Source organism: Rhinopithecus bieti, unplaced genomic scaffold, assembly GCF_001698545.2.
Source record: "Rhinopithecus bieti isolate Rb0 unplaced genomic scaffold, ASM169854v2 scaffold_574, whole genome shotgun sequence".
In the NCBI taxonomy this organism is placed as follows: domain Eukaryota; kingdom Metazoa; phylum Chordata; class Mammalia; order Primates; family Cercopithecidae; genus Rhinopithecus; species Rhinopithecus bieti.
Genome location: NW_016803605.1, coordinates 3211658 through 3228261, shown reverse-complemented (window position 1 = coordinate 3228261; position 16604 = coordinate 3211658). Strand labels below are relative to the sequence as shown.

At 53.0% G+C, this 16604-nt stretch overlaps 2 protein-coding genes across 4 annotated transcripts in view; one reads left to right on the top strand and one right to left on the bottom strand.

Annotated features, from left to right (window-relative positions):
- AACS (acetoacetyl-CoA synthetase) overlaps positions 1-16604 on the top strand; it is a 77706-nt gene that overhangs the window by 59815 nt on the left and 1287 nt on the right. For 2 of the 3 annotated variants that reach the window (XM_017889572.1, XM_017889563.1), the window contains 5 exons: positions 1931-2044; positions 3105-3230; positions 7819-7888; positions 8559-8617; positions 10430-10632. In XM_017889572.1, the coding sequence (XP_017745061.1) occupies positions 1931-2044; positions 3105-3230; positions 7819-7888; positions 8559-8617; positions 10430-10632 (572 nt within the window). The remainder of the gene's footprint in view (positions 1-1930; positions 2045-3104; positions 3231-7818; positions 7889-8558; positions 8618-10429; positions 10633-16604) is intronic. The other variant, XM_017889581.1, reaches the window with a different exon arrangement.
- On the bottom strand, positions 10656-15180 carry LOC108540490 (uncharacterized). Its single transcript, XM_017889593.1, has 2 exons — positions 12374-15180; positions 10656-12316 (listed from the first exon to the last, which is right to left on the bottom strand). Exons 1-2 carry the CDS (start codon positions 13053-13055, stop codon positions 11706-11708), a joined length of 1293 nt encoding a protein of 430 aa, XP_017745082.1. The 5' UTR covers positions 13056-15180; the 3' UTR covers positions 10656-11705.

Here is a 16604-nt window from a genome sequence, read left to right as displayed (position 1 = left end):
CTCATGCCCGAACCTCCCAAGTAGCTGGGATTACAGGCATGTGCCACCATGCTCAGCTAATTTTCTATATTTTAATAGAAATGGGGTTTCGCCATGTTGGTCAGGCTGGTCTCGAACTCGTGACCTCAGGTGATCCACCCACCTTGGCCTCCCAAAGTGCTGGGATTATAAGCGTGAGCCACTGTTCTGGCCCCAAGTGCATTTTCTCATAACTTTTTTCTTAACTTAAAGTCGTGCTTTAGAACATGGTTCCTACACGTGGTAAAAGAAATCCAGAGTTCACAAAGGTATCCTCATTGCTGCCATCCTCCTTCCCCAGGGAAGCCGATGTTGTTTCCTTCAGAGATGTTCTGTGCGTCGGTGAGCGTGTGTGCTTGAGTGTGTGTTTGCGAGTGTGTGTAAATGGGGTGAGAGCACCCCCTTTTTACACAGATGTAGTTTAGAGTACACACCTCAATCCCCCTTCACGTGACTTAAGAGTTGATTCCTTTGCTGTCCATAGAAATCTTTGAGTCACTTTTTTTTTTTTTTTTTTTTTTAAAAGACAGGGTTTTGCTTTGTTGCCCAGGCTGGAGTGCACAGTGACGTGATCATGGCTCACTGCAGCCTCCACCTCCCAGGCTCAAGTGATCCTCCCACCTCAGCCTCCTGAGTAGCTAGGACCACAGGTGTATGCCACCATGCTCAGCTGTGTTTTTTTATTTTTTGTAGAGATGGGGTTCCACCATGTTGCCCAGGCTGTTCTTGAACTCTTAAGCTCAAGTGATCCTCCCACCTTGGCCTCCCAAAGTGATGGGATTACAGGCATGAGCCACTGTGCCTGGCCTGGGTCACTTTTATTTTTTTTGTTTTACACATTTGTAGTTCTGATTTTTCTCCTTGTGATTTAAAAACATACTCTCAAAGCACCTCTTTAAGAGGTGCCATTTGCCTGAAGCCTGAGGCTGACCCCCCAACCTTCCTCCCCACTGTTGGTTCCTCAGCCTGAGATGGGGGTCTGAGACATTCCCACCAGCGGGGAGAGCAGCAGGAGGTCAGGAGCCCTGCTCAGATCTCGATGGTGGCAGAAACGAACGTGACTCACTCATTTTCTTGGGACACGTCAGTCAGTGACATGAAATGGCAGAGAAGACATCACATTTTATTCACTGCCTGAAGAAAGAAAGAAAATCACACTCCATGGTCTTGCAGCTGGGAACTTTCTTTTCTTTTTTCTTTTTTCTTTTTTTTTGAGACAGAATCTTGCTCTGTCGCCCAGGCTGAAGTGCAGTGGTACAGTCTTGGCTCACTGCAACCTCTGCCTCATGGGTTCAAGTGATTCTTGTGCCTCAGTCTCCTGAGTAGCTGGATTTACAGGCACGCGCCACCACGCCCGGCTAATTTTTTGTATTTTTAGTAGAGATGGGGTCTCGCCATGTCGCCCAGGCTTGTCTCGAACTCCTGAGCTCACGCAATCCGCCCACCTTGGCCTCCTAATGTGCTAGGATTATAGGCGTGAGCCACTGCGCCCGGCCACATTTCTGTTTTTCCAACCATTAAGTCCACGTAAACCATGGCACTCAAGCCTTCCCATGTCACGGGTCTGCCTAGGCAGTGCCTGCCAGGTGGATATCACAGGCAAAGCTTCCATTTTCTACCATCCTGAGTCTTGAATTTCAGCATGACCACAGGAGGTCATTCACTTCGCGGATCCTCTAGCAGGAAGGCTCGGCCAAGACGTCAAATACCAGATGTGGGAGGTTCATTCCAAATTCAGTATCGCCGCCCCCACTGCTCCCTGCAAAGAAGCCCCACCTGTCTGGATGTTGCAGTGTGTGTCTGGGAGACTAGATACTTGTCCTCTTGGCACTTTCTCCTTTGTTGCTCACTAATTTAATGCAATTTGTCTTGGGCTTCTGAATTTTGAATCTCTCTTTGCCATTGCTTACAGGAGGCACCGACATCATCTCCTGCTTCATGGGCCACAATTTTTCTCTTCCTGTGTATAAAGGGGAGATTCAGGCCCGGAACCTGGGCATGGCCGTGGAGGCGTGGAACGAGGAAGGTGATGGCTCCGCCAACTGTTTCTTTCTGTGATTAGGCGTGAGTTGGGAGCTTGGGAGCGCTCGGATGTGTAACTCTGCTTGGTGATAGTTCTCCAAAACAGCCCTCGGAGGGGAGGCCCTTGTCACTTGCAGTGTGATGTCCTTTCCCCGCAGCTTGGCTTAACACCCACCGGGCTCCTGATCCCCAGCCCCTGAGAGATCAGGGTCGAGCTGGAGGACAGGTGGAGACCTGTGTGCTCAGGAATGGCGGGCAGGTGGGTGGTCACTGCCCTGCATCTGAACCCTGGTGCTGGATACACAGGCAGCCGCCAGCTCTGAGCTTCTGAGAACCTGGTCATTAAAGGAATAGTCTCCTGGTGTTCCGGGCCTGGCAGCTAGAAATCCAGCTGTGCTAGGAGGGGTGAGCAGGGCTCAGTGCAGCTGCTCTGCAGAGCAATGTGGGAGTAGTCAGTGAAGCTGAAGATGGATACGTGCCCTGTGATCTGGGAATTCCACTCCTGGAAGACTTACTTGTGATACACGCAAGAATGTTTGTAGCCCCATGATTCGTAACAGAAAACAAAATTGGGAACAATAGAAATGTCCATCCTTGGGAGGAAGAAACTCTGTGATCACAGGTGGAGAAGGACTAAGTGGTGAATATGAACGAACCACAGCGAGTCCTAGTAGCCCGAACGAGCCACCCAGATGTCATGCTGAGTGAGCACAGGAAGACGCGGGACACAGAAGGACAGTGTGCGTGTGTTCAGAGGCATGCAGAGTGACGACATATGCTATTCAGGGATGCGTGTGGATGGAGCCGAAATGTTAACACACATGGGAATAACAAATCACTACATCCCAGACAGCAGTTTTGGGGAGCACACAGGGAGGGGACTCCATCTGGGAGGAACGCATTATTAGGCTACCATGACAGGTGTGTGGGTGTGGACCATCTCTGTACCTTTGTATATGTCTGAAATATTGCATAATAAGTAATAGCTTAAGAAAGAGAGAGAGACAAGCCAGGGTGTGTGGCTGTGGTGTGCGTTGGGCTTATTTTTAATTCTCCCATACCAGGAAAGGCGGTCTGGGGAGAGAGCGGCGAGCTGGTGTGTACTAAGCCGATCCCTTGCCAGCCCACACACTTCTGGAATGATGAGAATGGTAACAAGTACAGGAAGGCGTATTTCTCCAAATTCCCAGGTCGGTTGGAGAGATGCAGAAAGAGCTGCCTAGCCTCTGCCTTGGCTGGGCCTTCTATGTCTAATTCTGTACCCTTATCCCTCCCCTCCCATCCTGCCCCTCCCGTCTTCCTTCCCCCACCACCAGGGCTTGGAGAAGCTGCTTATAGCTCATTCTGCCAGTGGGGCGGTAATGAATTTTTGGTCAATATCTTGTTGTCTTCAGCTTGAAGCTATCGTGTGCAACTGTAATCTGGTTTAGTTGAATCTCAGCTACCTCTGCCCAGAGCCTCTTGGCTCCAGCCCCTGCTGCTGGGAGCTGGCGCGAGCTCTGGTTTGCATGTGGGAGGGTGGAGGGTGCAGGGCCCACTCGCTGAAACAGGGTGATGCTTGCCTGTTCAAGAGGAATGGCATGTGGAAGTGCTGTCTGGCTCGGGTCTCTTCCTTCATGTCTCTCACCATTATCCAGTCCTCATGGAGATGCTAGAGGAAGAGCGCTTTTGCAGTGGAAGGATTTACAACCCAACATGTCACTCTCACATAGACTGACACCCTTGGGTGTCATCTTTTGAGTGGTGCCTTGCCCCAAAGCAGGGAAGTCTTTTATTTAAAGCTCTGATTCCTGCCTCCCTCTAATCTTATTTCATAAGCATTCTCGAGTTATTGCTGCTGTATAATTCATCGTTTAGCAAGCCTTCTGTTCCAGAGTTATTTATACTCAGTACTTGCTTTCTGCAGTCTCTCAAAAGGTAATCTGGTTTAGCACAGACCACGTATGGAGAATCAGAAAGCGGCAAGTGGTAGGATTTTCCAGGGATCCTTCCTGCCTTGCGTGTTTTCGTGTCACCGTAAAAGCCATTGTGCCTGGAATAGCGCCTTTCTGCAGCAGCGTGGGGCATCCCCCCAGGGGTGGCTCAGCCTCCACTGCATACCTGCTGTACCTGTGCCCCACCTTGGCTCCTGCTGTGAGCAGCTGTGTAGACAGACGAATGCAGAAAAGCAAGAGTGGATGTAGAGAAACACTCTTCAGATGACCCTAAAGAGGAAGGCAGGAGCTCCTGCCTTGGGAGGAGAGGCCAAAAGGATTAGAATCCCAGCTTGAGGATCCATCTAAGAAATGACTGCCCTTCATCTTCTGTAACATTGCTCTTTGAAAACTCTTTTCTGTCACTTTTTTTTTTTGTCACATGTGCAAGGGTTCACGTGATAGATGTCTCTCAGGATTAATTTCAGGATAATCTCTTTGAAACTGATATTCTTGGAGAAGACAAGTACTTTGTGATGTGTTGTATTTCCATTTTTGCCTTGGCTGCCAGGAAACTCAGAGCTGAAATCATTGCTTCGTTTTTGTAGTCCTCTTACCTTTAGAGTAAGATTTTGCTTGTCTTTAAATAATCCTATCATGAAGTCAGTTTTATAGGTCGCTTCCTCTGATACTTCCTAGGCGTAGGTGAGAGAGATGAATAAATATGGAAAGACAAGGGCAGATCAGATAATGAGATCTGAAGCTGTTTATCATGGACAGGGTGAACACAGGCTACACTTAGACCATTCCTCAAGCACCAGCGTTGAGAGATTCCTGGGCTGTATAGGAAATGGCGTGATGGCAAAACCAAGCAACAAAAGCAAGCCTTCCTTTCCACAACTGGGAGTAAGTTTATGGACATTGTTACCTTAAAAAATGATGCCAGGTGAAAATGTAAACAGGCCATGTGCTGGTATGGAAAGATACCCAGGAACTTAGTAAGTGAAAATGAGAGTTTAAGAACAGAGGACATAGCATCCCTTTGGTGTAAATAAGAGACAGCGTCTCCGTCTGGCCCCAGGCTGGAGTGCAGTGGTGTGATCTCGGCTCACTGCAGCCTTGATCTCCAGGGCTCAAAGGATCCTCCTGCCTCAGCCTCCTAAGTAGCTGGGACTACAAGTGTGTGCTACCATGCCTGGTTAATTTTTGTATTTTTTGTAGAGATGAGATCTCTCTATTTTGCCCAGGCTGGTCTCGAACTCTGGAGCTCAAGCAATCTTCCTGCCTTGGCCTCCTCAAGTGCCGGGATTACTAGCATGAGCCACCACACCTAGCCTTGTGTAAATTTTAAAAGGGAAGTATATATGTGTGATTGTGTGAATAAATGAATAATGGGTGTGAATAAGGGCTTATATGAGTGGTGAGATGATGAGTCCATTTTGGTTTTCTTTATGGCTTTTTATTTTTTTGAGACAGCGTCTCGCTGTGTTGCCCAGGGCTGGGGTGCAGTGGCACGATCTCGGCTTCTCCTGCTTCAGCCTCCTGAGTAGCTGGGATTACAGGTGCACGCCACCACACCTGGCTAATTTTTGTATTTTTAGTAGAGATGGGGTTTCACTATGTTAGCCAGGCTGGTCTCGATCTCCTGATCTTGTGATCCATCCACCTCGGCCTCCGAAAGTGCTGGGATTAATAGGCATGAGCCACCATGCCCGGCCGCTTTTTGTTACTTTTAAAAACTTAATATTTTAAAAGAAAGTAAAAGGAGACTTAAGATTTAGGTCTTTGCAGATGCCACATTCCAAACAGGCCTGGTCTGTTATCGGCAGTCACCTGTTCCCACCGTATTTCCACTTTCACCTCAGCTCCCAGGAGACTCAGAGCTGAAGTCAGTGCCTTGAAGAATGAGAATGATCTAAATCTGTTCAGTCCGCTGTAGAAAGGAAGACATTGCTTCTGTAGCTTTATTTTGCCATCACGCCACTTCCTTTGTGGTGCCCTGGAGCCAGCCACTAGTGGATTCCTCCTCTCAGCTCAGCTTTGCAAGGGATTAAAGTGGGCGAAGTTTCCACAAAAGGACATTTCTTCAGGGTGGATTTACATCTTCCTTTTTCTCTGCATTTCCGGGGTCTCAGTAATTAGGGCACAGTACTACAAATGGCCCTAAAACCCAGAAATTTCCCATCCAGTTCAAGGGAGATCTGACTCCAGGCAAACAAGACTGTGTGTTGCTGCTGGCACCAGAGTTCCAGGGTGAGGCAGGATTCCCAGGTGAGCGGCACAGGCTTGCAGCTGTCATCTTCCGGGGCTGCCATTCATAAACTCAGTTTGCTGAGTAGCCATGCAGAGGTGTTCCTGCAGAACCGGGCACATCAATTGCAAGCCTAGGAGTGGGTTTGTTTTTGTTTTTCCTTATTTGTGTATGTGAATCTTTTAAAAGTCCAATGAGAAGAACTGGTTTCGTTCTCTAGCTTGGGGAGGTGGGAGGAAAGACCTGAAGGGCTGCAATTCTCTTTTTTTGCATCGGAATAACTAGCTTAGGTCTCATTTCATTCTCTTCGGCTGCCTCCCAGGGACCGTGCACAGTCCCCTTGGCCTTCGTTCCCATAGAAGGCTTGGTTGTGGCTTGTGGCAGTGTCTCCTTCATGATGTCACATGAACGCATGAATAGACTAGGTAGCTGTTGAGTCATAAGCTGTTTGGGTTAGCGCTTGCCTCAGAGTGGAGAAGTGCTGGAGAAGTGTCTCGAGATTTGGAGGGGAGGAGATGCCTTCTGAGGTTGCTGCTCGTCAGTGAAGACACGTCGAGATTTGGGAGTGAGAGATGCCTTTTGAGGCTGCCACCCGTCAGTGAAGACACGGAAGTTGGCCGCTTTACTGTTTTCCCTTCCCAGATCGCAGGAAATCTTCGGGGCGTTATTGCAGGAGGCCAGCCTGCTGCTGAGGCAGATGACTTCCGGCATTGCAAAGCGGCAGAGATGCACTTTTGATTACGGCCAGCCAGTTCCCCTCAGTGTGGCTGATCAAGGGCTGGGCGTGGGTGTCGGCAGCAGGAGGCCCCCAGCTGGTTAACTGCTCCCTTGGTGACTCTCAGATGCGTGGCTTCTCTTCACTGTTTGGCGCCTGGGTAGAGGATGTGGCAAAGGAACCTCTCTCCTTAGATGCTGCATCCAAAGCTGGGGTTTGATCCCTTTGGTCGATCAGCTTCACGGCGCCACCCCAGCGCGCAAGCCTTCTCTGAACAGCTGCACACGTGGCCACTCATGTGGCCTGCTGACACTGTGTTGCTGTCACCCCTGGCTCTTTCCTCTTCCCCCGCCTTCATCCCCCGGGTTTTACCTGCTAATCAGCTCTCTGCACATGTGGCTGATGCTTTGGTTCAAGCCTGCGTGACTGGGACTGGTGCAGTAGCCTCCTTCCTGGTCATGGGCTTGTGTATTCCTTTCCAAGATCTGGCCCCAACCTCTGCACACCCTGTGCCCTCCGCTGCCTCTGGCCACTCTTGCTTCCCAAGACGTGGCTCATTCTTTCCTGTGCTACACTCAGGGTTGTCTCCAGACACTCCTGTTGACCCCCAGTGGCCTGGCTGAGCTTGGTCCCGCCCTCTGTGAATTCCCGGGTCCTTGCTGGTGCCCAAGGAGCTGCGTTACTCCTCGCCAGCTGTGTCAGAGCTGCCCAGGCAGCAGCCCCCCAGAGGGCATGTTCCTTGAAGCAGGAACAGTCTGGCTCCCTTCTGCCCCCAGCCCCACGCCAGACCTGCCTCTGGGCCCCAGTTATGTCTGTGGACCCGCACCCAGAGTCTGTCCACGCAGCCTGTCACGGCCCCTTCTTCTCGGGGTGACCGGGCACCTCTGCTGTCCTTGCAGGTATCTGGGCTCATGGCGACTACTGCAGAATCAACCCCAAGACTGGAGGCATCATCATGCTTGGCCGGAGGTAAGGGCTGCGGAGTCGGCTTCTCTTCCCTGCAGCCTCACCTTCCAGAGGCATGGGGGTGGAGGAGGAGGTGCTTTCTGGGCACCCCACTCCACTCCAGCATCAGGGTGTCCACACCTCTCACACCCACCGGCTGGTGCGCCATGTTTCCCCACCCCTGTGCCCATGTACACACTGTCCCTGGGCCTGAAGACCACCTCCGAGGAAGCATTTTCTGCTCAGTCTGCGACATGGCTGACTGTCCCCCATCTTGGACCCTTCCTGTGTCATTCCTGGGGTGGGGCATCCCTGTGCCAGCTTCCTTCCCAAGGGCTAGGTCTGGGCATGATCCACGTTTCCCTGCCCTGTGATGCGGTTCTCAGGTAGGGGGTGTCAGGGTGGGGGTCCCACGGCAAAGGCACAGCAGTGTCCACACCCGCAATGGGGGACACTTGTGCAGGTGGGAAGGGAGCAAGGTGACAGATGTTCCTGCACAGAGGTGCCTCCCTCGATGTCGAGCTTTAACCTGAGAGGGAGAAAGAGCCGGGTGGCAGGGCAAGGAGCTGGGGAGGGGAGTGTCCATGACGTGTCCATGTGGAATGGAGAGGGGGTGACCGCCCTCCCGTGGGCCCCCTGGGACTTGCCTCACTCCAGAGCTGCAGTGTGGCCCTGACCTCTTCTCTCTTTCCAGTGACGGCACACTCAACCCCAACGGGGTGCGGTTCGGCAGCTCGGAAATCTATAACATTGGTACGTGCTTCCCCTCCCTGAGTGTCTCCAGTCTTCAGGAAGGAGGAGGGTCCTGGCGGGAGCCCCAGGGGCCCTTTCCAAAGGCCCCACGTTTGGCATGACTCTGGCGCCTTGGTCTCTGGTGTGACAGTGGACGTTTGTGAGCCTGACCTCCCTTCCAGAACATACTTTGCCCACACTGCCGTCCTCATAAAATCTCGAATGGGGTCTTTAAGGTCCCTTTGCCCATCCTCTTCCTCATTATAGCTCATCCTCCTGGTGAGTTCTGCCAGATTGGTTACTTGTGTCTATCTATTTTTTTTTTTTTTTTTTTTGGAGACAGAGTCTTGCTCTGTCACCCAGGCTGGAGTGCAGTGGTGTGATCTTGGTTCACTGCAACCTCTACCTCCTCAGTAGCTGGGATTACAGACATGCACCACCATGCCCAGCTAATTTTTGTATTTTTAGTAGAGACGGGGTTTCACCATGTTGGCCAGGCTGGTCTTGAACTCCTGACCTCAAGTGATCTGCCTGCCTCAGCCTCCCAAAGTGGTGGGATTACAGGCGTGAGCCACCATGGCTGGCCAGCTTGCGTCTACTCTTTATGGTTGAAGAAACCAGAAGCACAGAGAGGGTTCAGGATTGCTGAAGGTCACACAGCACCATGCAGGACACCAAGCACAGAGAGTGTAGGCCTGTGGGTCTCACAGCTGCACAGTAGAGTCACCTGTGGGCCTTCAAAGTCCCCAGCCCAGGCCGCAGAGTCGGTTAGATGGCCTCGTACACTAGTGCTTAGGTCAGAGTCCTAAACTTATGACAAGGTCGTTTGTGTGGCCAGGATAAAGAAATCCTGATGTCTGATTCCAGCCTTGTTCCTCCCTCCAGTGGAGTCCCCACCCCAGGCACCTGCTTCCTTTTTTTCAATTTTTTTTTTTTTTTGAGACAGAGTCTTACTCTCTTACACAGGCTGGAGTGCAGTGGCGTGATCTCAGCTCACTGCAGCCTCCGCCTCCTGGGCTCAAGCAATCCTCTTACCTTGGCCTCCCGAGTAGTTGGGTCTACAGGCATGCACCACTATGCCCAGCTAATTTTTGTATTTTTTGTAGAGATGAGGTTTTGCCCTGTTGGCCAGGCTGGTCTACTCCTGAGCTCAAGTAATCAACCCACTTCGGCCTCCCAAAGTGCTGGAATTATAGGTGTGAGCCAATGTGCCCGGCTACCTGCCTCCATTTTTGGGAGGCCAACAAGGTCTCACTCTGTTGTCCAGGCTGGGGGGCAGTGGCGCAACCATAGCTCACTGCAGCCTCGACCTCCTGGGCTCAGGCGATCCTCCTGCCTCAGCTTCCCAAGTAGCTATGTCTACAGGCATGTGCCACCATGCCTAACTTAGTTTTTAATTTTTTGTAGAGACAAAGTCTCCCTATGTTGTCCAGGCTGGTCTCAATCTCCTGAACTTAAGTGATCCTCCCACATCAGCCTCCCAGAGTGCTGGGATTACAGGCGTGAGCCACCAAGCCCGGTCCTCTTTTTTATCTTGAATTAACTTCTCATTAAGTAAGGCCCACATCTGGCCTCCTGGTAGAACATCACCCATCCTGCCAAAGCTGAAGCTGTGTCTGCCTCCCCAGTGATGGGTTTTCTTCCACTTGTGAAATGGCTTCCTCAGCAAATGTCCCTCCGGGACACTCCTCCTGGGTGGGCTGGGAGAACACAGGCATCCCTGGTAGGCCTGGGGCACCCAGCTTGCCCCTCCTGCTCGGCCAGGTTGTTGTGAGGCTCGACCCCGCACTGAGGGGCCCCCTGCTGAACGTGCGCCCTCCCCTGTCTCCACAGTGGAATCCTTCGAGGAGGTGGAGGACAGCCTGTGTGTCCCCCAGTATAACAAGTACAGGGAGGAGAGGGTGATCCTCTTCCTGAAGATGGCCTCCGGGCACGCCTTCCAGCCTGACTTGGTTAAGAGGATCCGTGACGCCATCCGCGTGGGCTTGTCTGCGCGACACGTGCCCAGCCTCATCCTGGAAACCAAGGGCATCCCGGTATGGCCATCTCCCGCCAGCGAGGAGACCACAGCCATCGCCCCACGAGCCCACACGTTGAGGGGCGCTTACATCTGAGCAGCTTGCTGGTGCTTTATATATCGTTTGTCCACGTTGCCTAGCAACGCCATCCTCTCCCTGCCATCCTTTTTCCTACCCTTCCTAAGACTGCATTTAAAGCAGCTTCTGCTAAGTACCCATGTTCGGAGGGTTAGCGGGCCCAGCCCTGCAGGTCCAACTGGCTTCTCCCTGCTAACCTGTGGTTTTAGTGTATTCTCAAAATTTTTAATGAGAACATTAATTTTAACTTTTTATTTTTTATTTTATTTTTTTGAAACTGAGTCTCTCTCACCTAGGCTGGAATGCAATGGCTCAATCTCAGCTCACTGCAACCTCTGCTTCCCAGGTTCAAGCAGTTCTCCTGCCTCAGCCTCCTGAGTAGCTGGTACCTGGGACTGCAGTCGCATGCCAGCATGGCTGGCTAATTTTTGTATTCTTAGTAGAGACGAGGTTTTGCCATGTTGGACAGGCTAGTTTCAAACTCCTTACCTCAAGTGATCCGCCCACCTCAGCCTCCCAAAGCGCTGGGATTACAGGCATGAGCCACTCTACCCAGCCAATTTTAATTTTTTAAAGTGCTGCTGGGAAGCGTTGCTCTTGCCTTTTAAGTTCTTCCGGTACATACAAGACTTGACTCTTTTTAGAGGCAGGTCTTCTGAAGGCTGTGTCGTCATCCCCCAGCCCCTGGCCCCAGTACACTCTGCTTCGATTCTAAGTCAGGGAGGAGGAGGTTCACCCAGAGTGGATCACAGCTTTCATTTGCATTGCTTACAAAACGGGTGCCCTGCAAGCTGACAGAAGCTGTTCTGTGTGTGTGTGTGTGTGTGTGTGTGTGTGTGTGTATATGCACACAACAATTTAAACAGACAGTGGCAGGCTGTATTTGAAGCCTACAGAATGGCTGTTCATTAAGGAGAAGATGGGAGCAGACACTCACTGGGTTCCCAGGGGAAGCTGACTTTGTTGTTGCCCAGAGTAGGGCTGAGTCTGTGAGGTATCACCAGAGACAGGGTTTACCAGGAGACGCTGCTTCCTGGAGAATGTTGAAATATGCGATGCCGTTGACTTTGAAACCCATAGATCATTCTCTTCGCCTTAAAAGTTATTTCAGCATCTTCAAAACAACCTGTCCAGGAGTGGGGGCTGGGAAGAGCGCTTGCAGCACGGCCACGGCGTGCAATCCCTGACCATCCCTGGAAGGCTGCCACTTGAGACCCTGTTCTTTCTCCTCCCAGCGACTCTCCACATCTGCGCTGACTCCCACTCGGGACCCTGTTCCTCTTCCTCCCGGCGCCTGTCCACATCTGCGCTGACTCCCACTCAGGACCTTGTTCCTCCTCCTCCCAGCGCCTGTCCACATCTGTGCTGACTCCCACTCGGGACCCCTGTTCCTCCTCCTCCCGGCGCCTGTCTACATCTGCACTGACTCCCACTCGGGATCCCTGTTCCTCCTCCCGGCGCCTGTCCACATCTGCACTGACTCCCACTCGGGACCCTGTTCCTCTTCCTCCCGGCGCCTGTCCACATCTGCGCTGACTCCCACTCGGGACCTTTATTCCTCTTCCTCCCGGCGCCTGTCCGCATCTGCGCTGACTCCCACTCGGGACCCTGTTCCTCCCGGCGCCTGTCCGCATCTGCGCTGACTCCCACTCGGGACCATTATTCCTCCTCCTCCCGGCACCTGTCCACATCTGCGCTGACTCCCACTCGGGACCCTGTTCCTCCTCCTGCTGGCGCCTGTCCACATCTGCGCTGACTCCCACTCGGGACCCTGTTCCTCCTCCTCCCAGCACCTGTCCACATCTGCGCTGACTCCCACTCGGGACCCTGTTCCTCCTCCTCCCAGCGCCTGTCCACATCTGCGCTGACTCCCACTCGGGACCCTGTTCCTCCTCCTCCCAGCGCCTGTCCACATCTGCGCTGACTCCCACTCGGGACCCTGTTCCTCCTCCTCCCAGCACCTGTCCACATCTGCGCTGACTCCCACTCGGGACCCTGTTCCTCCTCCTCCCAGCACCTGTCCACATCTGCGCTGACTCCCACTCGGGACCCTGTTCCTCCTCCTCCCAGCACCTGTCCACATCTGCGCTGACTCCCACTCGGGACCCTGTTCCTCCTCCTCCCAGCACCTGTCCACATCTGCGCTGACTCCCACTCGGGACCCTGTTCCTCCTCCTCCCAGCACCTGTCCACATCTGCGCTGACTCCCACTCGGGACCCTGTTCCTCCTCCTCCCAGCACCTGTCCACATCTGCGCTGACTCCCACTCGGGACCCTGTTCCTCCTCCTCCCAGCACCTGTCCACATCTGCGCTGACTCCCACTCGGGACCCTGTTCCTCCTCCTCCCAGCACCTGTCCACATCTGCGCTGACTCCCACTCGGGACCCTGTTCCTCCTCCTGCTGGCGCCTGTCCACATCTGCAGTGTTGGTTCCCTTTTGTGGTGTCCACACGTTTCCTTTGCGTTCTGGTTTTGTGTGGGAAGAGCCCTGCAGCTTGGGGCTTTTTCTTTCTCTCTTTTTTCATCTTTTTTTCTTTTTTTTTGGTTGGTGACTCTTGGCGGCTCTCTGTGGGGACATTGGTGCTCTCCAAGAAGGTACTTCTTGAATCAGTGACCCTTATTGTCTTTTCCTGATGTGGGTCTAAGGTTTTCCTTTGGTGAATCAGTGCTGTCTCATCTGGAACATTTTAGGGAACTGGAATTTGAATTTGTCCCTTGGCTTTATATTATTGAAAAAGAACTTGGGTCTTTTGCTGCCAGAACAGTTATTACCAAACCATATCTGATCACGAGGGTAGTGGAACGATTTATTCTGAAGGGCGAAAACTCAGCATGTTTCTTTCCCTGGTCGTCCTGGCTTTTGTGGGCTTGCAGCCAGGGCTCCCAGCGGGGTTCTGGGCCCTTTTCTCCCCAGATAGGGGCGTCTCCTGGGTCCATTTGGGAAGTCTTTGGGAGGGTTCCTTCAGATTTTGGAAAGCCCTTTTATTTTCGAGCCCTCGTGGCAGGCTTAGGAGAGGATTTACCTCTTTTGTTGCTGAGCTAGGGAGGGGCCCAGCATCCACAGGGAGGTGACATGGCGTGGCCCCAGCCTGCCCATTCGGGAACTGGACCCACTTCAGGGTCAGAAGAGGACAACTGAGGTCTCATCTGCAAAGTCCCAGGGCCTTGCTGAGGCAGGAGAGCCTGTTGCAGGTCTGACCCTTCACATGGTGCTTGTGGGGTGTGGGCTACCCTCCCCTCACCACCCCGAGAATAGCCTAAGCCCGAGGCGCATCCGAGCGGTGGGAATAAGCGGCGGCCCATCTCTGTCTCTGTGTGGAGAGACACTGCCGCTTCTGTTCCCTGGGAAGCCAGTGCCATTTTCAGCATTTAAGGGGTTCCTGGCGAGTGCTCAGGAGAGATCTGGGCCCAGAGCCAGCCCCACTCCTCGTGTTGAGTAAGACCGGTCCTGTCTCTGGCCTGTGACATGAGGAGAGGAGCCCCTCACCTGCCCGCCACAGCTCAGGGTGGTGATGCGGCACTAATGGAGTGAGCGGCCCTGGGGGACTAGGGAGGCTCTGGCCGGCGCAGTCCTTGCTGCCAGCCTTCACAGCGGGTTCTCTGAGGGTCTTTATGCACAGGGGCTCTGTCACTTAGCCCTGGCCCCCCCTCTACCCCTGAGGCATGACTTTGGGCAACTCAGCATCCAAGCCTCAGTTTCCCCATCTCTAAGATGGGTTGACAACAGAGCCTCTCGGGTGGGTGCCGTGGGCCACAGGGTGCCCAGAACGCAGTCCCCATGCCTCGGTTTCTGTGCTACCTCCGCTCACCATCAGCCTTCATTCAGAATAGGTCTGCATGCCCTGCAAAGCCCTTCCACACACCTGATCTCAGTTGCTCTCTGTGCAAAAGTCAGAGAGGCTTTCCCTGCATTTCCTGTTTGAACAGTGTCCTGGCCTTCATCTTTAGCTTTGACAGTGTTTGCCATGGGGTGACTGAGGGTGAGTTCTTGTGTATGTTCACATCTTTCTGTGTGGAGCAGAGGCCACTTGAGGACAGGAACCTTGTGGGTTTACCTCCTTTTCTTCGGAGCTCAGCTGACTGCCTGGCAAACGGCAGGTGCTTTTGGTGTCTGGTGAGTGAATGGGACGTGGGGAGCTGGTCCTCTGAGCCTGGTGAGGTGGGACAAGCTTGTCTTCCTCACACCCATCTTCAGATGAGGAAACCCAGAGAGATGAGGGGTCCTGCCCAAGGAAGTGGTGTCCATAGTCAGCTCCGCCTTCTGCTCACCCAGAATAAAGACCTGGGGACCCTGGGAGGGTCATGGCCAAGTGGAATGGACTCCTGGCATTTGAGGGCTTCCCACCTGTAGCCCTCAGACAGCCATGGCTGTCCCAAGTTCAGCTGGCCTTTGCTTGGGTCATGGCTGGGATGTCTGGCCCTTCCTGACAGGAGGCTGCTGGGCTCCTGTCTACCTGGGGAGGCCTCGTGCAGGAGCTGGTTGGGGGGCAGGGGGGCAGGGGGACGGCAGCTTCTTCCTTTCTCTTTCCCTTTCCTCTACCTTTCCCCTCTCCCCAGAGGAAACAGTAGCAGGATTTCTTTTAAGAGGATGCTGCTGTATTTGGCCAGTGGGTGGAAGGTGGCGGTATTAGCTCCTGTGAGCTGCACGTGGACCCCTGCGTGAAGCGTAGCGGGGCACAGAGCAGGCGAGACATTTGCGTCTCACGGTGGGAGGGCCAGCGACACCACATGAAGTGACAGGCAGGCCCTCGGAAGGAAGTCGGCTCTTAGATCCTTAATTAGTTCACACGTCGACTGAATTTTTCAAGTGAATGAATTTTAATTATATCTCAGGTTAAAAAAAAAAGGCGCCAGTGATCGAGGGCTCGGGCAGAGGAGCGTTACTGGGCCCTGTTGCTCCTGAAGTTTCCTAGCCCACAACACACCAACACTGCCAAGGGCTCATTTGGATTCAAGGTGAAATACATGTGCCATGAATCTTAGAGGGAGCTCTGAGTGTTTGGAAAGGGCCCGACTATGAGAAAAAGGAATGCACCGTCCCGTGCAGCTGGCTGGCTCCGAGGAGGAGGAGTCCTTGGTACTGTGAGGACGCTCTTGCCTCTAGTTCTAGGAAGCTGGGCCACTTCTGAAGTCATGGCAATAACTGGTCTTTATCATAGAATAACATGATAAAATATATAGAGAAGTATAAAAAAGTATAAATAAAAGGAAAATCATAAAACATAGTAGCTAGGCGCTTGTGAAGCTGTGTGCCCTGACTGATTCACCCTGACTCACAGCCCTGCAGCCTCAGTGCTGGCACCCCCCGTTTCATTCAAAGAAATGAACTCAGGTTCAGGAATTCACCAGCATCGCCCAGATGGGGTGGCAGAAGCCACCTCTTCCCTGAGAACTTTCTTGCCCAGGGTGCCTGCTGGGATTTAGGAATGATCTATGCCTGCATTTTTATCCTGGTCAGGCAGACCCTGAACCCTGAAAGACACTCTTTTTGTATATTCCCATCTGGAATATTCACTGCTGCGGTCAGTGGGGTGTCTGGAGGGCCCTCTCGAGGCCATCTTGGATGTGACACGTGGCGGGTCCCAACGGGGCCCAGTGGAGTGTGCAGCGTTAGAAAAAGGAACATGCTCGTGGTGACCTCTGGGCATCTTTGAAATAGCCTCACTTTCTCAGCAGCCATGCCAGTGGGGGCGGGGGCGGGGTTCGGAGGGGTTAGCGCTGGGTTTCAGCACCGGGCCTCGAAATTGCCTTTCAGAACAGGTTTTATCCCCCACACACAGAGCGGACAGTGGTCAGTTCAGCGTACTCCGGTGCATGTTTGCAGACCTGGTGGGAGGAGGGGCATCTTGGAGCTGAGACCCATTTGCTCTTGGCGCTCCAGGTGGAGCCTGGGCCTTTGGGGCCTGGATAT

Bases quoted from the DNA above. Each gene is read 5' to 3' on its own strand.
- LOC108540490 (XM_017889593.1), bottom strand. From the start codon at position 13,055: ATGTGGACAGGTGCTGGGAGGAGGAGGAACAGGGTCCCGAGTGGGAGT. The intron at 12,317-12,373 runs GTGCCGGGAGGA...AGATGCGGACAG, and splicing joins GTCAGCGCAGATGTGGACAG to GCGCCGGGAGGAACAGGGTC.